Raw genomic sequence first — 25,895 nt, forward strand, 5'->3', positions numbered from 1 at the left:
CGCTATTGATCGAGGAGAGCACAATACTATAGTCATCGGCTGATCACATGATCCTTATACAAATTTCGGACTGTTATTAGTCAGGATTAACCATTTCAGGTGTATAATCAATGAACAGATTTTTGAGAGCATCAGTTCTATCTCTATCTGTTCTCAGACAGTTATAGTAGCTGGAGAACAACACGTTCATTGCTGATGATTTTCGATACTTCTAGTTGTTTATTACTGTATTCGTGTATCAACATTCACTTTCTCGAGCTCGGTATAGGAACATGTTCAAGGCATGTAGGTGGCGAGCGGCAGAAGGCTGTGGCAGTCAGGCACAGAGCGAACCGGCTCTCTCAGCTTTGACCAGTCTCTGGAAGTGAATTGTGGTTAAACGTAAAAACCAAAATTTCGATTGATACAGATACGAGCACAACTGATGCTTTCTGCTTAGAAATCTCGATATTTATACACCTGGAAAAGTGGTACGACCTGACTAGACTAACAGGTTTGAACCGAAATTTGTATGGGGAGAGGAGGTCAGGTGTTGTTTTTTCGATACCGTAAGTAGTATTGGTTAATGACGCTACTTTATTGCAAGAGATAAGTAATATTGAAGTTGGCTGCTCCACATAGGTATATTGTGTGGGTATTAATTGAGAAATTTAGTCCGTTAAAGGCGTGAACGACAGTAACCTAATAGTGGCTGGTCGATGTCGTTTCTTAAAGTGCATTTGGCATTCAGCACTTGCGTGCTGCGGGGAAATTTTGGATTTGTAACGTATATTACATAATGCGCGGGGCGACATTACAAACATGAATTTCATAAGAGTCCCTGAAAATAGGGGAAGTTTGTTAGGAGGGGGAGGAGAGGCGCGAGAAGAATAATGGTCCAAAGATTGGGTAGGGACGATCATAATCATAACACGGTCGTAAAATTTAATTCGAAATGGAAGAATTGAATCGGTACCTGATAAAGTAAACAGTTGGACAAGAGATTCCACAGGACTCATGAGTCATGTCTGAGTCGGGCTCATTAGATTCTCGAGAGAAACACCGGGTGTCACGGTGTACAAGACCGAAACCTCGGTACCTCTACGCTGAACGTTAAATCTAATCAGTACAATTTAGTGGGAGAAGTCCAAAGAATGACATTTAAGAAAGTACAATGTATTAATCAGATTGGCCGTGCCTGTAAACAGGCCAATATTCTGCAACCCGTGTGAAGACCACAAACCTTAGGCCCGTTGCACACACACCGGTTTTGGACGACCCGTCGTCCAAATTCCAATAGTGACCGGCACCGATCACCGGTCGGCGTGTATGCAAGGTCCCATTCCGACGTGTGCTTTACTATTGGAATTTGAACGACCGGTAAAAAATCGGTCGTCCAAAACCGGTGTGTGTGCAACGGGCCTTAGAGAGTACTGACCAGATAGATGGAGTCAAGGATTCTCATGGGTATACGGACTATACGGCTATATACCTATAGTAAAAGATGAAAATATTTGTAGATTCGGTTTCAAGGTCCTAGAAAACTCAAAGGAACACTCGTTAATTAAATAAAAGTGCTTTCAATGCTTTTGCTCTGACTACTAGTTCTAAAATAAATCTCTTGATAGTCTTGAAAATCACAAGCTCCTTTTCCTCCAACGACATTCATTCCCGACTTCTCATTTCAGACGACACAGGTCGGCTGGTGTGCCTTACTAGTGTTTCATCAAGTAAGGTATTCATATGAAGAACATTAAACTTGATACATGACGGAATTCAAGTATATTACTCTAACTCTACCTGGTTTTAATATTCATGATGCGATGTTGATTGGAAGTTGCTAATTTATTTTTAGAAAATTGACTCGATGACAATTCTAGTGATTTTTTACCCGTCGTCCAAATTCCAATAGTGACCGGCACCGATCGGTCGGCGTGTGTGCAAGGTCCCATTCCGACGTGTACTTCACTATTGGAATTGAGGTGTGTGTGCAACGGGCCTTAGAGAGTACTGACCAGATAGATGGAGTCAAGGATTCTCATGGGTATAATACGGCTATATACCTATAGTAAAAGATGAAAATATTTGTAGATTCGGTTTCAAGGTCCTAGAAAACTCAAAGGAACACTCGTTAATTAAATAAAAGTGCTTTCAATGCTTTTGCTCTGACTACTAGTCCTAAAATAAATCTCTTGATAGTCTTGAAAATCACAAGCTCCTTTTCCTCCAACGACATTCATTCCCGACTTCTCATTTCAGACGACACAGGTCGGCTGGTGTGCCTTACTAGTGTTTCATCAAGTAAGGTATTCATATAAAGAACATTAAACTTGATACATGACGGAATTCAAGTATATTACTCTAACTCTACCTGGTTTTAATATTCATGATGCGATGTTGATTGGAAGTTGCTAATTTATTTTTAGAAAATTGACTCGATGACAATTCTAGTCATCATTGATGACTAAGGAAGAGGCAAAGTAAACAGGGCTCGACAGAAAATTAATTTAAAGTACGCAGACTGTATGAGTGACAATTATACATAAATAAGGTGAATTTATGTACGTACTACTTGTGTTCACTTCTGAGCATTTTTCAAAACTAAAGTCTTGAATAACGGCCGAGCCATACATTTCTCGAGGTTTATCCCGAGGAGACTTGTAATCTACATTTAATAAAAAAAAACCTTTCCGCAAAGTTTGATTGACTTGGGCTGAAAACTAAAGGTCCTGAGAAGCATATTGCTTAAACTTGTACAGGGTATCAGGTAGATTTCATAGGTTCAACTCCATAAGGCACGAGTAGGTACACAGTAGATATTAGATATTGCTGTAATTGAACAAATCAGAATAAAAATTGAATCGGATATTCCGGATCTAGTGTACCAATACCAAGAAAGTACTTCTATTTCTGTTGCATGTAGTTGCAGAAGAGATAACATAGGCAGATACAGTTCAAGTGAAATCGGAAGTTCCTCTGATGTTACCGTGTTTATAAATTGCCTGTTGATTATTTGTTGTGAGGAGATAATGAGAAAACGATACCGTGCAAAGATTAGAGGTGAAATTGATACGGATCTATTGAGAGATAATCTAGCCGATACCATATTGGAGATAATCTGCATAATCAAATAGAAATAGAGACCTACAGAAATAGAGTCCTATAGAAAGCTAAGTCTAAGCTGTATTGGATATTGTGGAAGAGGTAATGAGCCATACTACACGCAGGCAGTTGACCTGACAGTGTTAATGAAATACCAATTTGTAGTCAGGACTCAGAACAGGTCAATGCATTCTCATGGAAGAATTTTTATTATATTTTGACTCTTATTGGTCCTTCCTCTGTATTTATGTTCATCTTTGTTTCGTTCTTTGCTTGTCCTTCTCTCTCTTTTATCTAATCTTTCTTCTATACTCTCTATTTGTCTCATCTTTCTTCTCTCCTATCTCTCTTCGTCTCACCTTGCTTCTCTCCTCTTTCTTCGTCTCATCTTTCTTATCTCCTCTCTTCGTCACACCTTTATTCTCTCCTCTCTCTTCGTCTCACCTCTTCTCCATTCTCCATTTGTATCTTCTGGTTACTTTATCAAAGGTTCTTAATCATACATATCTGAATTTTCGGAAGCTGAAAATCTTGAGACGCACCTTATCCTCATGTTTGTTTTTCCTGAGGTACACGGGACCTCACTTTGTCTTCGGCTCTGGTTATCGACAGCTCTGAGAGGTGAAAACAGTTTACTGCTATTCCTTGTTCACAAGTATTGGTCAGCCGATCATCTTATTCTGCTAATCGAATCACAGGTATTTCCATAAATGCATTTATTATTGTAACAGCGCGCTAAACAGGGTGTATCAAAACAACTTTATTCTCTCCTCTCTCTTCGTCTCACCTCTTCTCTCTTCTCCATTTATATCTTCTGGTTACATTATCAAAGGTTCTTAATCATACATATCTGAATTTTCGGAAGCTGAAAATCTTGAGATGCACCTTATCCTCATATTTAGCTAAATCCCCCTCAGGGATGAGCTATTCATTTCTGACGAAAGTCACACCTTTGGGTCGGGTCGGGGTTGTGTTTTTTAAGGCTTCTTGTTTTTCCTGAGGTACACAGGACCTCACTTTGTCTTCGGCTCTGGTTATCGACAGCTCTGAGAGGTGAAAACAGTTTACTGCTATTCCTTTTTCACAAGTATTGGTCAACCGATCATCTTATTCTGCTAATCGAATCACAGGTATTTCCATAAATGCATTTATTATTGTAACAGCGCGCTAAACAGGGTGTATCAAATTGGCATAAGCATATTTTTGCAGGGGATTTTTGGCTTTTTTACTTAGAAAAAAGACTTTTATATTAGAAAAAAATATTTCTGTCAATGTTATAATGTCTGGTGTATATCTTCTGATTTCAGACTACTGGGCAGATTCCGGAGACTTTCCCGTACCTCCCATTCCTGTACCTTCCCTAGGGAGTCCCTATGAAAATGTGAAGCTCAAATTCAATAACTCTTCCCCTGGTGCATCTCCTTCCCAATGGGAACATCTCCGTGATAGGAGGACTTCGGCTCTCTCTGCTGCCTCTATGTAAGTCAGAGTCTTTAATTACCTAATCACTAATTATTATTTACTTACCTATTATGTATGTTGTCATATTGTAATTTGTAATACTTACATATTGTTATTTTATTTCGATTTTAAAAATTTAAATCCTTTAATATTGTTATCAGTTTGTAGAAAATTTTGTACTTGAACATGTTCTTTTTTCCCAAAGCTAAAACTATCACTTCCTCTGAATCTATTTAACACATTAGTGTTACTTATTCTCTTTGTATTGAGTCACCCAGTATACTCACCGCTTCCTATACATACACTCTCTTTTATTTCCCATTTCCCATATTTCTCAATCTTCTCCTGTACTCTCTTTTTCAGTCTCTCCTATAGTATTTTTTCCCATTTCAAACATTCGTTGATAAGAATCATTCTAGCGGAATTTTTTTCCCTCATCTTTTTTCACCTCCCCCACCGTGGTCTCTTTTTCCCTACTTTTACTTCGCTTTTTTTTGAATCTATGAAAAAACATTTTTTTAAAAGTCATCGATTTGAAAATTTCATATTTTCTTACTTACATTATATTTCCATCTAGTGTATCAAAATTGATCATCCAAGCTGACTGCAGATTGGTACAGAACATTTAAGATGACAAATATCTTTGGATTACGAATGAACTATCATGGATAGATGATAATATGGCCTTCCCTAATATTCAAGGTCCTCAATATTGTTGTGAAATGTTGTGTGCTCTATGGAACTAGAAATATAATCAATGTCTTTTTACAAGGTACGAGCTTTATTTGCTTTGATTCTGTATTTTTTATCAAGTTAATATTACATTGTTTACATTAGGTTAAACACCTGTTACGTTTCCATCTATCTTTTTTAGGTTTATTTTCTTTATTTTTATATTTTTCGTTGGTTATACGTATATTAAAATGGGATTTTTTTTTTTCAAAATCTACGGGGTGGGCAGTTCAAATGTCATAATATTTTTTTATGAGTAAAACTTACACTAATGAAGTAATAACTTTTAATCTTATTGAGAACTAAAATTTTGCTACGAAGATGGCATTTTCCGGGTTACTTCCTTTCAGTAAGTTTTGATCCAAAAGCAACCTCAGTGGTGCAGTGGTTAGCGCGGTGGACTTTGGATCCGAAAGTTGGTGGTTCGAGTCCAAGTCAAGTAGTGAAATTTAGCGTAGCGCATTAAGCAGGGAACGACATTTGTGACAAGCATTTATACTCAACACAATTAAAATTCCTAAGTTTTGATCCAAAATTCCCAAAATCACTTGGAGTAATTTCTTGAAGTTGAAACATCCGAAATTATATTAGATTATTTTATTTTGATTCAATTGAGCAACCATTTAATTTGCAGATTTTAGAATTAATCTTCATGTATTCAAAGTGTTCAAATGTTACTTTCAGAATCAAAATCAGCTGAAGTGTTTAACAGATTCTCTCCGCACAATAAGCTCATGACTTTATACTTGTTTCAGTATTTAGGATCCACAGTAGTCAAAGACAAAACAACGGAATCAAGCAAACAAGTAATACAAAAGATGAAACAAAAGTCCAAAACCGATGACCAGAAAAATAATCACGAAATCCTTTTCCGTATTTCACACCAAGGTGTCAAATTTTTGAACCCCCTGGATAAGGTGAGCTTCTTTTTCCATTTTTACTTTCCTTATCCTATAGGAAGGAAAGTAATGTAATCGTGTCAAAATTTCGATGGTCAGTTTTTAGTGCCAAAACACGTTTTGAGGTCCTTAGAGCCTAAATCCAAAGTTTCAGCCATTGGTCCATGTGTGTGTCTGTGTGCCTGTCTGTCTGTCTGTCTGTAAACAAAATATCTCGAGAACGGTAAGAGCTAGAGACTTGAAATTTGGTATGTAGATGTCAAATGTGACAAGGATGCGACACGAAACTTTTGGTTAAGACCGGTGCAACGGTTGGCGGCATTTTACCGCTTTTTGGCGGTTTTCGGTGTAATTTAACAAAATATCGGGAACGGTATGAGCTAGAGACTTGAAATTTGGTATGGAGTTTACAAATGTGACAAGGATGCAACTCAAAACGTTTGGTTGAGATAGGTGCTGCGGTTGGCGGTATTTTGACCGCTTTTGGACAGATTTCGACCGATTTTGGCGGTTTTCAGCTATAGCGACAAAACGGTTAGACATATTGTAAAAGTTATGGTAAAAGAACACTCAAATAAGCATCATTCAATAGGATAAGGAAAGTCGTGTGATGTTCACACCAGATTTTTAACATTAGACCAGAGATTCTCAACCGGTGGTACACGTACCACTGGTGGTACGTGGATACATTTTAGGTGGTACGCAGTCATATATTAATAATAACAATAAAAAATGTTGAATTGATAAGAAACTAAAAAAATCGTTTAAAAAAAATGAAACATCATTTAAAAAAAATGCCATAAGTGGGTCTCGATCAATACATTGTACATACTACATACATACATTACATACAGTTGTAGCATGCATTTTCATTTTCCTAAACATGACCAAATGTAATTTTTCATTATTATAGGTTTGGAGATCCCTCTGTGTTTAATTTGAAGAAGTTATTGAAGTTGGTTCTGGGTATCCGCGGTTTGTTCGCATTATCCGAGGTTTGTTCGCTGTGTCCGCGGTTTATTCGCGGTATCCGCGGTTTGTTCGCGGCATCCGCGGTTTGTTCGCGGTATCCGCGGTTTGTTTGCGGTATCCACGGTTCGTTCGCGGTGTCCGCGGTTCGTTCGCGGTGTTTGTTTCGCGAACAAACCGCGGATACCGCGAGAGGAGCTTTTTACTTTCCTTATCCTATAAGAAGGAAAGTAATGTAATCGGGTGAAATTTTTCTTATTATTAATATCTAACTGTAGGGTGGTCCATTATAAATGGAATGCATACATAATGTACGTTAGGAAGCTTGTGAAATGGATTTTTATTTTATTTTACCTTTTTTTAACGTCTTATTCCAGCCTGTGATATTATGAGTGGTCTCTCACTTTCCCTCTTTACTGTCTCTCCCTTCTCTTTCTGGCTTCCCCTCCCGCCTATCTCTCCTCTCTTTTTCCCTCTCTTTCTTTAACGTCCTGTTTCGAATCACGCAGTTCATCAGTAAATGGTTTCTTCAAATTAAATTGATAAATTGACCCTTTGACTTGACCCTTTGAACCCATCATTTGATTTCAGGAGATTTACCATTCCGGAAAATCGACCCCAAGGAGTTCATGCCTCAGCCAATCACAGTTGAGCGTATCCTGAGTCCCTCTTCGGATCGATCTAACGTCAAATCAGCAGGGGGTTCCTACGGTAGCAACTATGTTATGTACAAACGGGATGACTTCACGATAGTCAACGATCGGATCCGTGTGTTAAGCAACGGTCTGACTAACGGGTGGCCGCTGAGTCCCACCCATTATCAGCAGCCTCCCACCCCGGACCATCCCCCACCCAGCGCCAAACAAGCGGAACAGATCATTCAGGATAGGATTCGACCACTTAGCCAGGTAAGATGTGCTTGTTTGTTTGCTTGTTTTTTTTCCTTTCTCGTTTCGGCCTACTTCGTAATTCTCCCTTCTTTTCATATATTCTCTTCATTCAGTAGAACTTCACTCTAGAAGATTATTTCTGGAAGAAAGGTCAGCCTTTCTCTCCTCTGACTATTTGCTCTTGGGTCTGGGGACAACATTAGTAAGTTACTGATTTCAGTTTGACTTACAGACGACTTTAGATGACTCAGATGACTTTACAGCTTGTGATAACATTTAACTTGACTACTGTAAAATTGTTTATGTGTGTTGGAATTTATTTATGTTTAGTTTAAAAATTCAGATATCGGTACGTGTTGTATTGTACATATTTTGTCTAGGCCTAGACCCATAGATAGAAGTTCTTCACGCCTTTCGTAAATTGTGTAAAAGAGGGAGGAAGCAGAGAGAGGGAGAGAAAGAAGAGGAGGGGGAGAAAGTATAGGAGGGAGGAGAAAGAATACGAGAAAAAGGGGAAGAGAAGGAAAGTAGGTAAATGGAGGTTGCGACAGACACTGTCATTAGGTACAGTGTTTTTTTTACCTTTCCTCATAGGTACTCATTTGCAGGACTAGCGAGGTGGAAAATCCAGCCATCATAAAAAAATATAACAAGAACTGCATAACCTTTATGTTAAATATCACGCTAGGAACTGTTTACACTAATTTGGGTTTTGCGAGTGAGGGGAGGCGTATATCTTGACACAATTTCTAGAAGTGGCCATGTAGCGTGTAATGTTCCAACGTTTTTCCATCGTTATTATTAATTTGTAGTAAAAGCTCTACTTAAAATTATACGTGGATTTTGTTTCCCTTTGTGAAGGGAAGAGATAGGCACATTTCTTTCTCGAGGAAGCTTTGACAGCTTTGTTACAGGTTTAGATTTCTAACGATAAAGTTTTAGAACTTCAATATGGTATGTAATACCAATCCTGGTACCACATTAAGTTTTGAATCATATATTTAATTCTTAATTGATTTTTATGAAATATCTTCAAATTATTTAATTTGGGTAAAATTTAACAATCTTTCGGAGCAAATCAATTGCAATTGGTTCTTTTAAATAAACCTAGTAAAAATTACAAGAAGTAAAATATCTCCAACTTAATTTAACTTAAATAACATGATAGTTTCTTCTATACCTCTAAAAAGTCTCCGCTCGCCGCTTTGATGAAATGAAAAACCATAGAAAAATTTAATATGATGTGTATTACTTTCCATTACATTATTGTAAACGTTGCTTCCTAATGTTCTACTGCCCTTTACCATTTTTATCGCCGGGCAACCTTTGCACACATTGTTTTTGTTCTTTATCGAGACAGTCGCTCCCTACAGTGTATTCTTACCTTCAGAAGATATGAGATAATAGTTTTCAGTTTTTCCAATTTTCCTTCTTTCGGACAGTGCAGTTTTCCGATTGACTTCTTTTTTATCGGCTTGATTCATCGCCGGGCAACCTTTGCACACATTGTTTTTGTTCTTTATCGAGACAGTCGCTCCCTACAGTGTGTTCTTACCTTCAGAAAATATGAGATAATAGTTTTCAGTTTTTCCAATTTTCCTTCTTTCGGACAGTGCAGTTTTCCGATTGACTTCTTTTTTATCGGCTTGATTTCTTATGTAATCGGCTGACTTTTTTTCCTAGTTAAAAATTGATGATTATAGGAACGAAGCGTATTGTTTATGTTCGCGGGTACTTTGATAGTGGATGTGTCTTTTACTCTTTTACTGTAATAACGCAAATCGTGTCATATCTTTCAGGAAAGTTGTTTGAAATCTTTTTTGTACGTAACGTACCCGGACTCCCTTCAAAGTGATAGTCGAAACTAATGAACTCGGACAGATTTTAAATATCACTTTAATTTTGAAGATTGGATGTAGACAGTAAAGATCAACATACAATGTACAAATAATGGGACATCCAAGTCTCGGCCCACGGTCTAAACCTTAATTTAAATAAAACACTCGCATTTCTTCCATTAACTTTGATCCACACACGTTTTTCTCACGTGAACAATGTCACAACGTCGCACCAACTGCCAAAAGCTCCTAGACTCGCTTATCTGTTTCCGTCTCTTGCGTCGAAATTCCTACCCGGTCGAAGACAATCGGATAGATCTGGCAACATCGTACTACTTATCGCTTTCGGATCGGTCCGAAGATTCGGAAACAGAAATTGAAATTTTCGATTTCAACACCAGTGGCGGGGGTTGTTGTGACGGGGGACCGGGTCATAGGAACTTGAACCATCACGAGTACAATAAGATCTATGCGGCCACTGTGTTCGGAATATCCTCACCAGACAGCATGAGTGTAAGTTGACATGTGTTTGGGGTCGAGTGGATTAGAACATATCACATGTAGGCACACTCCATTTGTCAAGGGTCTAGGTTATTGTGTGTCTAGGTTTCAAGGGTCTCCAGTCAAAGGATATTGTGTGTAGATTGTAGTACTGTAGGCGAGTAGCTTGTCGCTGAATGGAGGTTAAGATTCCCGTCACTCAAGATGAGGACTTTAGACGAATAAGTGAAATCCTCTTTTATTAACGAATCTGAGAAGTTTTTCAATCTTTTTATCCCATCAGATTGCTCAATCGTTTAAAATGAACACATAACTCAACGATTGGGCTTTTATGAACACGCTGTATAGTTATTACTTTTTCCTTTCCTTATTTTTACTATCCCTGTTTTTTCCTTTAAGTTTCTTGGGGGTCAAACAATCAGGGATTTTTAACAAGTAGGTATACAATAAGTTTCCTTCAAATCAATATCTGTACCTATTGTAAATATTTAGTTATTTTCCAAATCATACAAAACCTACAGTTCTGATTCATGGTTAGACTATTTTTATTTAGTAAGTTATACAAGTCTTCATAAGACTCTAATTGATTTTTATTTCCGATACTACAATATCGAAAAACAAATTTATTTTTCTTGATTGTTTACGAAATGATCTTTATAAAAGAATAAATTTTAGTGTGAACTGTGAACACTTGTTATTGTGTTATTAGGTTAGTATTTACCCAGTGTTGTCATTTCTTTCTTTAAACAACTTTCTCTTAAAAGATAAAAGTAGTTCCATAATAATATTTTGTAATTTCTAAATATCATTTCACCTTTTAATGTTACATTTTCCTGATTTATAATATCTATCTTTTATTTATGATAACTATTTATTATTAATTAATTTCTTTCAGTGTTTACCTCAAGTGCAATGCTGCTAATCTATTGGTTACATTAAGAAATTACTTTTTTTTTTCTAAGTGACATGTATACGCTAGAAAAATGAGCAGCTGTTTGATTTATAAGCGTTTCCCCATAGCAACTATATTTATGCAAACCAACCAATTCACTACTTGAACATTTACCCGAAAACCAAAAAAATATCAAAAATTGATATAACTTTATTTTGTGTGATATTTTCCATTGTTATTATTATTTACGCGCGTGCGCATGTTTTTTATTTCCTGTTATGTTATTATTATTTTTATGATTTTTATTTACAAAATACCAACATACTCTTGATAAACGTATACCATTTCTGTTCACGTACCCAAAACTTCCGATTGTCGGATTTGTTACTAGGGACGGAAGTCTTAATACTTGGAGTATATTTTAGTTTTAAGTCGTTCTGTTCAATAGGTATTATAGATTTCTTAAAATAGATACCTTTTATGATTTGTGTATAAAAATTGAATTATCTGCTTTATCCAGTTTTAAGCATTTTCTTGAATTCGGCGCACATACAATTATATTAATTCACGCATAAATATGGACTTTTTCATCCCCCCCCTCCCCCCCACTCATGTGTTCAGGAAAATAAATTTATCTAGTCATGGCCATTTACCAATTCAAAAAATATTAGATCGGAGGTACAGTTAATATCGTACTTCCTGGTGCTGAATTTTGTGATTTAAGAAGTGAGGGAATATGTTTATGTATTTCATAAATCTTCTCCCCTCCCTCCCCCCAATCCAAAGTCTAAAGATCTCCACTGTTTATGGTAGTTAGAAGATGTTCGTTCCGTTTTATAGGGACCCAAACAATATCAGAAAAGAAATCGGCATTATATTCACATTCAGATTATATTAGAATTAATTGCAGCTCAATATGTATATTAGGTTAGAGTTTATTCTACTACATATCAACGTAATATATTTTTAGAGGTTTAATTTCCAAAAGCAGAAAACATAACAAATTCAATTTTTCATTGAGGCACAGTTTTACACATTGTTCAAAATCTATATTTCCTAATTTTGAAAATATTGTTCATGTTTTTCCTTTAGGATCCCAATACCCAGAATACTTATGAGGACAGTAATGTTTTTGTCTGTCCTCATAGTATGAATATTTCAAACGCAGCCTTTTTCATATTTTGAGCCCCAACGCAACTTTAGCAGTTGTGCCTGTCTGTCTGTCTGTCTGTAAACAAAATATCTCGAGAACGGTAAGAGCTAGAGACTTGAAATTTGAGACAAAAAACTTGGAAATGTTGAACTATTTGGAGATATTATAGAGAGGAATCAAGAACCTTCCAACCTGAGCAGCTCTCTGTCCTCGTCTGTTTCCATGAGTGAAAAGTCCACTCAGCAGGACACGACGACCACCCCTGATGTACCCTTTGCTGGTAAGTGACCATTCATTTCTTCAGGGGCGGATCATGAGTCTTCAGCTTTAGCGATTGATTTCCTCAGGGGCGGTTCCTCTCCTTTACCTTTTCCAACTTTAGTAGGTTCGGCATTTTTAGCCAACAGTCTCTAATAGTCTTGGTCTGGGTCGTTGACAGCTTAATGGGCACCCTTTATTCACGCATCTTTATTAACGCGATTTTCCCATTTCTTCTTTGGTCTACCTTTTTACTTTCCTTATTCTATGCGCCCTCAGAGATGGATAGATTTGAATTTTGAACATCTCAACTCTCGATGATTGAATAGAACGGTGGTGTTCATTACTTGAACTGGACTGTCATTTGATTCCTCCTTTTTTTAGGCCCTGCTAAAACTCTGAAAACTTGATAGGTACCTATACCTATCAGTTTTTCCAATTTCCCTTTTTTCCTAGGTATGTATTTGTTATTTTTTCTATTATTACCGTAGCATTTGTGATGTGTTAGGAAATAAGGTGGGAGGAACCCGATATAGGTGAACCAATAAAAGTCAGTTTTAGTATCGATAACCCGATAATCATCAGTGTAATATTCATAACCTCATTGTTTTTTTCATTTAAATTGAATGATTTTATCTGTTTGTCTCTTCAATCCGCGACAGCTTGTATTTTTAGTACTTTGGGGGCGTTCTTTTTTATTCCGTTTTCTATGTTAATTTATCCAATTCCAATGCATTATATTGATATGAGGGATTATTTTTACAAAATTCTTGTGAGAAGTATCCAATACTTTGTGGACTTTTGTATTCAATTGTTATCTACTCTATTTTTCTTTATCCCACCCTCCTCTACCCCCATTCCTTTGCTCTGTATTTTACTTCCCCTTTCCCCAATCTTGCTATTTTCTCTCCCTTTTTTAACGAAATCAGTAAATTCGTACAGTAGGTCTTATGGCATCATTGAAGTCAATGTCAAAGAACGCGTAGGAAAGAGACAACGTTATTTTAGTGAAGAAGTTTCAGGTCCTTTCCAATAAGACGTTTTTCTATCCAAATAGTTCAAATTTACATGTACAAGTTTTGGCCATTGGTACTTAAAGCACGGTCAGTTGAAAGGTTTTTGAAGAGTTTTCCATAGCGATTTTTACATATCCGTTTCATTCGAAAGTTCAATCACTACTGAAATGTATAAAGTTTTCATTTTTGAGTTCGCCGGAACGATAACATTTGTATACAGAATGGCTTTGGGGGAAATATTGCAAAATTTATGTAGGATTTTAACAATATCTCAACTCTTTCAAAGTATATTTTGGTCTTTGTTCCCTTGTCTTGTTTTCTTTTCGTTCATTCTTTGATTACCGAAAGAATATCTGAAATTTCTATAACCTGGGGCTTGACAGTTTGTCCTAAATCACAACTCAAAATTTTATACTTAATGGAATAACGACATTAACATTAACAGAATATGTACCTACCTATATTCCCTTATATATGAGATCGGTGTATAAAAAACTTTGGTCTTTGGATCTAGAGAATGACCTAACCTATTTACAACAGATGAAGTTCTGACATTTAGTGTGAAATAAAACATGCATTTTTATTTGACCTTTGAATAGCCATTGAAATTTACCTTCCTTTGTACGTCAGAGATTTCAATTTAATCAAACTGTGGAAATTATAGACCACATTCTTCTTCTTCTTCTTCTTCTTCTTCTTCTTCTTCTTCTTCTTCTTCTTCTTCTTCTTCTTCTTCGCCTTTTCCCATGTTCAGATGGGCGATGGGGTCGGCGTTTGTCGTCGGCCTCTCAATCAGCTTTAGAGTGATCGCTTTGAGGCCAACTGGTTTTGGCTAAACCAATTTTTTTTCCGAGTGGCATGCCCTTCGCACTCAACCTTCGCTATTGATATAGCGTGAGGAAATTTGGACTAGTCTACTCCCTGTTTATAGTCCCCTAGCTAGACGTGCGGATACCGCGAATACCGCGAACAAATCGCGGATACCGCGAACAAACCGCGGATACCGCGAACAAACCGCGAATACCGCGAACAAACCGCGATGGGCGATCTTCTTCTTCGCCTCAATCAGCTTTAGAGTGATCGCTTTGAGGCCAACTGGTTTTGGCTAAACAATTTTTTTTTCCGAGTGGGATGCCCTTCGCACTCAACCTTCGCTATTGATATAGCGTGAGGAAATTTGGACTAGTCTACTCCCTGTTTATAAATAGTCCCCTAGCTGGACGCTGATCTACTCTCTGTTTATAGTCCCTCAGCCAGACTTAAATTGTAGATCACATTAATTTCATTTCAATATTTCTGAGCAAAAATGTTCAAGTGCTCAAATACCCAGCAGCTCATCTTTAAAAGTCGAAAAATTTAATCTTGTTTTACATTATACGTTTACGTTCTTACTTATTACATATTTACAAATACATAGGTACAACACTATGTATCTATATTCTCCTGGTTTCCTTTTATACATAGGTTTTTTTCGACGAAAAAAAAAATAAAAAATATGAAAAAATATTTAATTAAAAAAGAAAAAGTTCCATTTGAAACAGAGAGACAAAGTTTTTTTTTCATTCCCTCGCTTTCTTTCTGTCTATTTTTACTCGTGTTTCTCTCTCTCTCTCCCTCTTTCATTCTGTTGCTTTTTCCCAGCTTTAACCTTTCGACATATAATATCCCATGATGTTGTACCGTTGCGTTCAGTGGTGACTTTACAAAACGTCCCAACCAAAATTTTAGTTGACCAATCAACTTTATACTTACCTACTGATTTGTTACTTTCTATTGCCTTTACGTATAGGGAACCTATACAAGTTGCCTAATGAGAAAGTATTGGAATCGGTCCAATTTTTTTTTAGACTGACAGTTATAAGCCAGGTTAGTTCAGTGAAGGGTAGAACTCTGAAAAAAGGTCCTTACGAGGGCGAAGGGGCTTTTGCACGTTAATTGTTTTTGTTGGTTACTCTAGGACTGAAGAGTCTTTTTGTGATTTCTGCTACTTTCGAAGTTTTCCTTACAAATTGCTCTTTCTTAAGTTTAGCTAAAGCCGGATTTGGATATGCCTTTTTATTTCGAAAAATTAAATTTAATTTGAATGGCTAAAGTCATTTAGCATTTCTTGAGAAGAAATCGTTTTAGTTTCTGTTTTTGAAGAAAGATTTTTTCCCTTGTGATTTCAGGCTCAAGTGGTCGAAATCATTCTCACTCTAGGTCAAGCTTTTGAAATCGCCTCTCAACTGGCACTGAAAAGGCTCCGTGAATGCAGACAAAACCACCGGCTCAAGTGCTAAAGCAGAACGCCCGACGAGTCTAAACCAACTCAAATCTGTGTACGATGAAACTCCTACCTCAAGCGATGACAAAGCCGCCGCGTCTGTACTCAGTCCGTTTGATGAGCAGGAAGAATGGGCGAGGATTTCGGAAATCATGGCTACCATTGGTTCCGGTCTGGTGAAAGACTCTGTGTTCGTTACCGAATTGGAGCAAGAGTTCCAAGCTCGATTGGGACTGAGTCGATCTGGATCGCTTACTGAAACGACTTGTCCGGTGCTGCCAGAACCAGCAGCGGTCCCCGTGGTTCAGAAATCAGTAGGCGAGTGGCTGGAGAGTCTGCAGATGACTCAGTACAAGGAGACGTTCCTTGCACAGGGATACGATGATGTGGATTTCTTGGTAAGTAGCCATGGATTATAAGATTATCAGCACATGGAGATTTATATTGTCACCGTTTAAGCTCTCCTTGAAATATTGATTGTGAGTTTTATAATCATCAAGAAATGCTCAAATGTACGTACATTTTCCTTATTTTAGATAAGGACTGTCACTGGGGTAGCATCATCCAGAATTTCGTACTTTGCTTGTGCCTTTCAGAACGGTATCCTAACGGATGCAGACCTAGTTGACATGGGCATCTCCAATCAATCTCACCGAGAAGAACTTCTCAAATCTGTCGAATCTCTGCCCAACAAAGTCAAAGACGTTCAAGCTCTTATCAAAAAGCAATCTGACCTACCTGACGAGGAACAGATTTGCGAATGGCTCAAGGCGATCAGTTTAGAAATCTACATGGAAACGTTCAAGAAGAACCTTTTTGTAGAGATGGAGAGGATAAAGAAGATTTGGGAAGTGGAACTGACAGCGGTGCTAGAAATCAATAAACCAGCGCACAGGAAACGAATCCTCATCAGTTTGGATAGGCTCTCGTCGGGACCTAATCTAGACCAGATCCACTCTGATGTCAGCCAATTGGTAAGTTCTTAAATGAATTTATAATCACTATGCCTCCCCCCTCCCCTCCCCTCTTGAATTCTACCGTCATTCACAGTCTCTAGTTTGGTTTATTATTACCTTAAAACTTTGTATTTTTTCTAGTATGTATAATTTTATAACCTTTGATACAGAAAAACTTCATTTATATTCGAATCAGTAGCATCGTTCCTCTGTTGATTTCGTGTGTCTCAGAAATCCAACAATCAATCCGCAAAAGACGACTCGAAACCCAGCAAAACATCTACCAACGGCACGGTCATTACCTCAGGCACGGAAACCCTCCGACGAAACCACAAAAAATCGCGCCCTGCCCCTCTCCCTCCCCCACTGCAGAAAGAACTTGAAGAAATCAAGAAGCTCAAAGCAAACGGAAGTGAAAACGAAGTCCCGAGTGGTGTGTCCTCAACTCAGTGGAAGCATAGTCCCCAGAATCTAGTCAATGGTAGTGTGACCTATTTGGCCACGGTAAGAACCGATTTGTTTCAGTAAGTTTTGATCCAAAAGCAACCTCAGTGGTGCAGTGGTTAGCGCGGTGGACTTCGGATCCGAAAGTTGGTGGTTCGAGTCCAAGTCAAGTAGTGAAATCTAGCGTAGCACATTAAGCAGGTAACGACATTTGTGACAAGCATTTAGACTCAACACAATTAAAATTCCTAAGTTTTGATCCCGAATTCCCAAAATTACTTGGAGTAATTTCTTGAAGTTGAAACATCCGAAAAAATATTAGATTATTTTATTTTGATTCAATTGAGCAACCATTTAATTTGCAGATTTTAGAATTAATCTTCATGTATTCAAAGTGTTCAAATGTTACTTTCAGAATCAAAATCAGCTGAAGTGTTTAACAGATTCTCTCCGCACAATAAGCTCATGACTTTATACTTGTTTCAGTATTTAGGATCCACAGTAGTCAAAGACAAAACAACGGAATCAAGCAAACAAGTAATACAAAAGATGAAACAAAAGTCCAAAACCGATGACCAGAAAAATAATCACGAAATCCTTTTCCGTATTTCACACCAAGGTGTCAAATTTTTGAACCCCCTGGATAAGGTGAGCTTCTTTTTCCATTTTTACTTTCCTTATCCTATAGGAAGGAAAGTAATGTAATCGTGTCAAAATTTCGATGGTCAGTTTTTAGTGCCAAAACACGTTTTGAGGTCCTTAGAGCCTAAATCCAAAGTTTCAGCCATTGGTCCGTGTGTGTGTGTCTGTGTGCCTGTCTGTCTGTCTGTCTGTAAACAAAATATCTCGAGAACGGTAAGACCTAGAGACTTGAAATTTGAGACAAAAAACTTGGAAATGTTGAACTATTTGGAGATATTATAGAGAGGAATCAAGAACCTTCCAACCTGAAAGCAGAAGAGAGAATGAGCTCTGAATGAACACATGATCCGGTTTTTGCAAATTTTCGTCTCGTTCTATCTCCCCTAATCCAAGAGTTAAACTTAAACCGAGTTTAAACTCAAATTGTGGTCGTTCCCATAAGAGTTTTTCATCCTCCATTGAACCATCCATTTCTCTCTCTTCTGTTTCAGGAGTACAACAACTTGAAGCGAAAGTCACGTGACATGGAGACAGAGACAGAGGATGAGCTCCTTATGCTGGTATTCCATGAGAACTCCAGCAGCTCTCTGTCCTCGTCTGTTTCCATGAGTGAAAAGTCCACTCAGCAGGACACGACGACCACCCCTGATGTACCCTTTGCTGGTAAGTGACCATTCATTTCTTCAGGGACGGATCATGAGTCTTCAGCTTTAGCGATTGATTTCCTCAGGGACGGTTCCTCTCCTTTACCTTTTCCAACTTTAGTAGGTTCGGCATTTTTAGCCAACAATCTCTAATTGTCTTGGTCTGGGTCGTTGACAGCATAATGGGCACCCTTTATTCACGCATCTTTATTAACGCGATTTTCCCATTTCTTCTTTGGTCTACCTTTTTACTTTCCTAATTCTATGCGCCCTCAGAGATGGATAGATTTGAATTTTGAACATCTCAACTCTGGATGATTGAATAGAACGGTGGTGTTCATTACTTGAACTGGACTGTCATTTGATTCCTCCTTTTTTTAGGCCCTGCTAAAACTCTGAAATAAACCGCGGATCCCGCGAACAAACCGCGAATACCGCGAACAAACCGCGGATACCGCGAAGAAAGCGCGGACAACGCGAACAAACCGCGGACATAGCGAACAAACCTCGGATGCCCAGAACCAACTTCAATAACTTCTTCAAATTAAACACAGAGGGATCTCCAAACCACCAAACCTATGGTCAAAATGTAGGAGAAAGCTCCCCTCAACCCCCTACATTTCCCCTGATCCCCTACTTTTACTTTTGGTAGTAGGGGTAGACGATATAAGAAGAGGTTAAAAAGGGGCTCGTTTCGAAAAGCGAAAATTTTTCCCAACAAAGCTGACAAAATGTATCCACTTTTTTCCTACCAAAGCTGTGTCTACTTTAACGTAAAATCCACTTCTGTTTTCAGGTGGAGGAAGTTTCTATCCTTGCCCGATGACGTCCAAAGTTTCCCCTACCCCACCGAAAAAGCCACCGCGGAGAATCCTAGGTATGTATTTGTTATTTTTCTATTATTACCGTAGCATTTGTGATGTGTTAGGAAATAAGGTGGGAGGAACTCGATATAGGTGAACCAATAAAAGTCAGTTTTAGTATCGATAACCCGATAATCATCAGTGTAATATTCATAACCTCATTGTTTTTTTCACGGTGGTGGAACCCGGTCTGTCAGTGATACAGATGATATGCAGGTGAGTGAAACATCTGGTGAGAGTAAATGGTCTATTTCATTATTAGGAGACAGAGAGAAAGCGTCCAATGTAGCAGTTGTTTCATCGCTACGAAATAAAAACGGCGGTGAAACACTCATCTTTTTTTAAAAAAAAAGATTTTATCTCTTTGTCTCTTCAATCCGCGGCAGCTTGGACTTTTAATGCTTTTGACGTTTTTTATTCCGCTTTCTTGTTTCTATGTTTGTTTATTTATGTTTCTATGTTTAACTAATGCATTATATTGAAATGAGGGATCATTTTTACGAAATTCCTTTGAGAAGTGTCCAATACTTTGTGGACTTTTGTATTAAATTGTTACCTACTCTATTTTTATTTATCCCACCCTCCTCTACCCCCATTCCTTCGCTCTGTATTTTACTTCCCTTTTCCCCAATCTTGCTATTTCCTCTCCCTTTTTCAACGAAATCAGTAATACAGTAGGTCTTATGGCATCATTGAAGTCAATGTCAAAGGACGCGTAGGAAAGAGACGACGTATTTTAGTGAAGAAGTTTCGGGAATTTTCCAATAAGACGTTTTTCTATCCAAACAGTTCAAATTTACATGATGTACAAGTTTTGGCCATTGGTACTTAAAGCACGGTCAGTTGAAAGGTTTTTGAAGAGTTTTCCATAGCGATTTTTACATATCCGTTGTTTGCCTGTCGCTAATGAGGCCGATTTTCAGAACTCCTTTCTTACCAATCTCGATTTATATTACAAAACTTGAGTTTTGAACGTTTTTAGAAGTCAGTAAACCCGGTCCTTGCCCCTTGTGCAAATCAGGAACATCGAAAAGAAAAGAGCCCAAACAAATTATTATTTCAATTTCAAATTTTCATTCCAATAATCTTATTTTCTCGTTTAAAAAAAAAATTGTTCATCAAGTTATTTTTCAAGTGAGTGCCGCCCGTAAGCAAAGTATTTAGTTTTCGAGTTATCAAGTGCTCTTGAAACTATTTCAATTTCAAATTTTCATTCCAATAATCTTATTTTCTCGTTTAAAAAAAATTGTTCATCAAGTTATTTTTCAAGTGAGTGCCGCCCGTAAGCAAAGTATTTAGTTTTCGAGTTATCAAGTGCTCTTGAAAACTTGATGAAGCTTTGGAGAGAAGGGTTGATGAAACACGAAAATATTATGAAAACTTGTTCAAACTTTCTAATCCTTTTCTGATTTTTCTTTCCAGAAATGAGAAATGGAAATCATACAGGCCTGCCAAGAGCTCTGTAAAGAAGGTTCCAAAGAAAAGAAAAGCTTAGAATGGAAATGCAGTCATTCATCTTCTTTTTTCAATTTTAGTGATGAAACATCTCCTTGACGGGTCTCTGTCAGTATGTATTCATACTTACATTCTTTTGTTTACTCCTCTTCACATAGGCGACTGGATAAGAAAAGTGCCTTCGTTCCTGACTCATGAAATTTTCCTTACAAATTGATGGCTGACAAAAGTACTTTTATTTTTATGGTACCTACTTATACGTATGGAGTTAAGGTACGAACCAGCTTAAGTCCATAATCAAGAAGATAACAATTCAATTGTCAACGATGCTAGATATCTCAGTCAGATCAACCCTGTAACATACATAGCTGGTTTTCTAGTTCCACGAAAACTTGATCAATTTTCTGACACCCTGTAAAATCCTAAACTGATGAAACACCAAATTATTATATTTTAAAGCTATTACAAAACGATTTCGTTGTAATGTTTACATTCATGCCCCACACTGAGAGATTGTCAATCCTGGACACAAATCTGCTAAATTCTCTTTCAAGTGTTTGTTCTAATATAGTGGGAGGAAGAATTGTAACGTCTGTGCACAAACTGATGTCAAGTGAAATGTTTTCTTTTTACAAACACCATTTAAAAGCTAATAAAGAAGCTTTATTTTTACTGGCACGGTACTCAAAACGATCTAGAGAACGACCTAACCTATTTACAACAGATGAAGTTCTGACATTTAGTGTGAAATAAAACATGCATTTTTATCTGACCTTTGAATAGCCACTGAACTTTACTTTTTTTTGTACGTCAGAGATTTCAATTTAATCAAACTGTGGAAATTATAGATCACATTCTTCTTCTTCTTCTTCTTCTTCTTCTTCTTCTTCTTCTTCTTCTTCTTCTTCTTCTTCTTCTTCTTCTTCTTTCAGATGGCGATGGGGCGGTCGCGTTTGTCGTCGGCCTCTCAATCAGCTTTAGAGTGATCGCTTTGAGGCCAACTGGTTTTGGCTAAACAATTTTTTTTCCGAGTGGCATGCCCTTCGCACTCAACCTTCGCTATTGATATAGCGTGAGGAAATTTGGACTAGTCTACTCCCTGTTTATAGTCCCCTAGCTAGACGCTGATCTACTCTCTGTTTATAGTCCCTCAGCCAGACTTAAATTGTAGATCACATTAATTTCATTTCAATATTTCTGAGCAAAAATGTTCAAGTGCTCAAATACCCAGCAGCTCATCTTTAAAAGTCGAAAAATTTAATCTTGTTTTACATTATACGTTTACGTTCTTACTTATTACATATTTACAAATACATAGGTACAACACTATGTATCTATATTCTCCTGGTTTCCTTTTATACATAGGTTTTTTTCGACGAAAAAAAAAATAAAAAATATGAAAAAATATTTAATTAAAAAAGAAAAAGTTCCATTTGAAACAGAGAGACAAAGTTTTTTTTTCATTCCCTCGCTTTCTTTCTGTCTATTTTTACTCGTGTTTCTCTCTCTCTCTCCCTCTTTCATTCTGTTGCTTTTTCCCAGCTTTAACCTTTCGACATATAATATCCCATGATGTTGTACCGTTGCGTTCAGTGGTGACTTTACAAAACGTCCCAACCAAAATTTTAGTTGACCAATCAACTTTATACTTACCTACTGATTTGTTACTTTCTATTGCCTTTACGTATAGGGAACCTATACAAGTTGCCTAATGAGAAAGTATTGGAATCGGTCCAATTTTTTTAGACTGACAGTTATAAGCCAGGTTAGTTCAGTGAAGGGTAGAACTCTGAAAAAAGGTCCTTACGAGGGCGAAGGGGCTTTTTTCTGACTATGTCCTACAGTCTTACTGAACTACTGACGCAGTATGTACCTACTTCTAAATTTTACTTCATTAGTTTATTTCATATCAGAATAGGATAATGCAAAAACCTTGGTATACCTACATATGTCTTACTAATGTCTTGGTATACCTACATATTATGTCTTACTAATGTATTAACCGTTGCAATGAACTCTCAAGAATATGTAAAATTAATACACAGGTATGTGTAACCCAAACCTTAGGTATTCATGAAAAGATGAATTATTTTTCTTTCTCACAGCTATTCGACACTGGTGGCTTTGCCCTTTTCTCCCTCCCATTTCCCACCTCCCCCCAAGCGGCCCCCTTGTTATATTTTGTTCCAGCAAAAGCAGGAGGAGCGGAATTTTCTGTTTTGCTCCTAAGTAGACATAATAAAATTATATTAATATTTTGTACTAATCTCTCAACCGTAAAATACAAACACGGCATTTTTTTCAGTACTTTTTTTTTGTTTTTGTGTACATATTTCTGTATTTTTTCTCTGAATGCTGCTCTCTCTGTATTCTCTCCTCTTCATACATCTGCTCTCTCTCGCTCTCTCTCTCTCTCTCTCTCTCTCTCTCTCTCTCTCCCCCTCTCTCCCTCCTCTACACTTTTGACTTGTAGCAACTAATTTCATTTTCTCTTTCTGCGCTCTCTGTGTTTTGTTGTTTGTTTTTTTAACTTTTAACATTTTCGCAAATTATATTATTAAAAACTTCCTCTCTCTATCCCTCCCTTGTCTTCTCTTCTCTCTCTCTCTCTCTTTCTCTCTCTCTCTCTCTTTCTTGTTGCTTTTTGTGTCGTTCTCTCGCTCTTGTTTTCAATGAGCATGTTTTTTCTCTCTCCTCTTCTCTTTTCTGCTCTTTCCTTCTCTCCTGTTCTCGTTTTTTTTTTTCTTTTCTTTCCATGTCCCTCACCTTTTTTTATTATTATTTTAAAAATATGAATTTAACAAAAAGTAAATCTAAATCATAGATAGGTAAGTAAAAAGGTAAAAAATGGAGTTACCTATGTTTTCCTAAGAGAGAGAGAGAGAGCTTCTGGCATTTTTGTGGCATTTGAAACAGGAAAATATAATTTTTCACAAGTGCCTTTTTTTTACCTTGTACTTCTTCAATCTTCATATTCCAGCATATTGTATTCGCCTAGGTAGGTATAGACAATATGTAGGTATGTATGTTCATAGATGTTGGAAAAAAAATCTACCTGTAAGCTTTTTTCCTTTTGATGTAGAAACTAGAAAATTGTGAAGAGATCGTGTTAAAACCTGCCTACTCGTAAGGAAGGAAAAAAATCATAGACTAGGGACTTTCTAGTCTCATCCTGGCACAATAATTAAACAAATAGGTACGGAAGTGTTAAATGGTAGAAAAAAATCAATAATGTTTAATTTTCTCATAAATTAAAATTCGTTCATCAGTTTCAGTCAATTTTGAAAGCACTCAAAAATTCACTTCACAGTTTTCTGACCTACGCCCTTCTTCCATCAATGGCCTCAATAATTTTAGAATCGGATGAACTTTAAAGGACACAATTCATTTTGGTAATGGTATATTTCTGCGGTTTCTCATTTCTTTTCTTGTACACGAACACATTACATTGAATACAGGGTGACTTCTCTGTGATCAATGCAGTGGATATAGGTTCTGGGCGAGGTTTGATCCTACTGCAGTCTCTCATTTCTCTCATCTTGATCTCATATCCTGAGCTTGATTCATTCGCTTCGAGATCAGCAGGGTCCTGCAAATCAAGAACATTTTGTCTTGTTCAAACGCAATTTTAGATACACAACGGATTCGGATACTTAAAGAACACAATTCATCTTGGTGATGGTATATTTGGGTGGTTTGTCAGTTGTTTTCTTGTAAACAAACACATTGCACTGTATACACGCTCCTGGGGAAGTTTGTTTGATCTTACTGCAGTCTCTTAATTCTCTCATCTTGATTTCATATCCTGAGCTTGATTCGTTTGGCTCGAGGTCGGCGGGATCCTGTAAATCAACAAGGAGAAGGTGAATATATCGAATACACACTGAGAAAAAACTAGGGTGCCGGCAGCCCAATCGGGTGACTGTGTTTTCAAACGCAGCCTTTTTCATATTTTGAGCCCCAACGCAACTTTAGCAGTTGAGTAATACCATAGCAATAAGATTTTTTTTTCTTTCTACTATTGATGTAATTTTGACATTTTTAACTCTAGGTACAATTAACAACATTATTTTTTGTTGATACTTGCCGCTTCCTTTAATTCTAGGACATTTAAAAATATAAAGTAACTTTTATTTACACCGTTTACCTTTATTTAAACCAACTATTGTAATAAATTATAATGTTTCATATTTTTAGTTTTCAAAAGACAAAAATTTAAAACTTTTACACCTTTTGATGTAGAAACTAGAAAATTGTGAAGAGATCGTGTTAAAACTTGCCTACTCGTAAGGAAGGAAAAAAATCATAGACTAGGGACTTTCTAGTCTCATCCTGGCACAATAATTAAACAAATAGGTACGGAAGTGTTAAATGGTAGAAAAAATTCAATAATGTTTAATTTTCTCATAAATTAAAATTCGTTCATCAGTTTCAGTCAATTTTGAAAGCACTCAAAAATTCGCTTCACAGTTTTCTGACTTATGTACGCCCTTCTTCCATCAATTGCCTCAATAATTTTAGAATCGGATGAACTTTAAAGGACACAATTCATCTTGGTAATGGTATATTTCTGCGGTTTCTCATTTCTTTTCTTGTACACGAACACATTACATTGAATACAGGGTGACTTCTCTGTGACCAATGCAGTGGATATAGGTTCTGGGCGAGGTTTGATCCTACTGCAGTCTCTCATTTCTCTCATCTTGATCTCATATCCTGAGCTTGATTCATTCGCTTCGAGATCAGCAGGGTCCTGCAAATCAAGAACATTTTGTCTTGTTCAAACGCAATTTTAGATACACAACGGATTCGGATACTTAAAGAACACAATTCATCTTGGTGATGGTATATTTGGGTGGTTTGTCAGTTGTTTTCTTGTAAACAAACACATTGCACTGTATACACGCTCCTGGGGAAGTTTGTTTGATCTTACTGCAG

General features: G+C 37.1%; 1 protein-coding gene across 1 annotated transcript in view; it reads left to right on the top strand.

The window, feature by feature from the left end:
* Window positions 1–20,968, top strand: part of LOC103508666 (ankyrin repeat and sterile alpha motif domain-containing protein 1B) — a 42,282-nt gene extending 21,314 nt beyond the window's left edge. Inside the window, exons 13-21 of the mRNA XM_026823204.1 lie at window positions 12,612–12,698; window positions 13,518–13,523; window positions 15,926–16,351; window positions 16,550–16,927; window positions 17,141–17,413; window positions 17,840–18,001; window positions 18,487–18,658; window positions 19,436–19,516; window positions 20,925–20,968. Of these exons, the coding sequence (XP_026679005.1) occupies window positions 12,612–12,698; window positions 13,518–13,523; window positions 15,926–16,351; window positions 16,550–16,927; window positions 17,141–17,413; window positions 17,840–18,001; window positions 18,487–18,658; window positions 19,436–19,516; window positions 20,925–20,968 (1,629 nt within the window). The remainder of the gene's footprint in view (window positions 1–12,611; window positions 12,699–13,517; window positions 13,524–15,925; window positions 16,352–16,549; window positions 16,928–17,140; window positions 17,414–17,839; window positions 18,002–18,486; window positions 18,659–19,435; window positions 19,517–20,924) is intronic.
* The last annotated feature ends 4,927 nt before the right edge of the window (window positions 20,969–25,895 follow it).

Source organism: Diaphorina citri, unplaced genomic scaffold (assembly GCF_000475195.1).
Source record: "Diaphorina citri unplaced genomic scaffold, Diaci psyllid genome assembly version 1.1 scaffold421, whole genome shotgun sequence".
NCBI classification, from domain to species: domain Eukaryota; kingdom Metazoa; phylum Arthropoda; class Insecta; order Hemiptera; family Psyllidae; genus Diaphorina; species Diaphorina citri.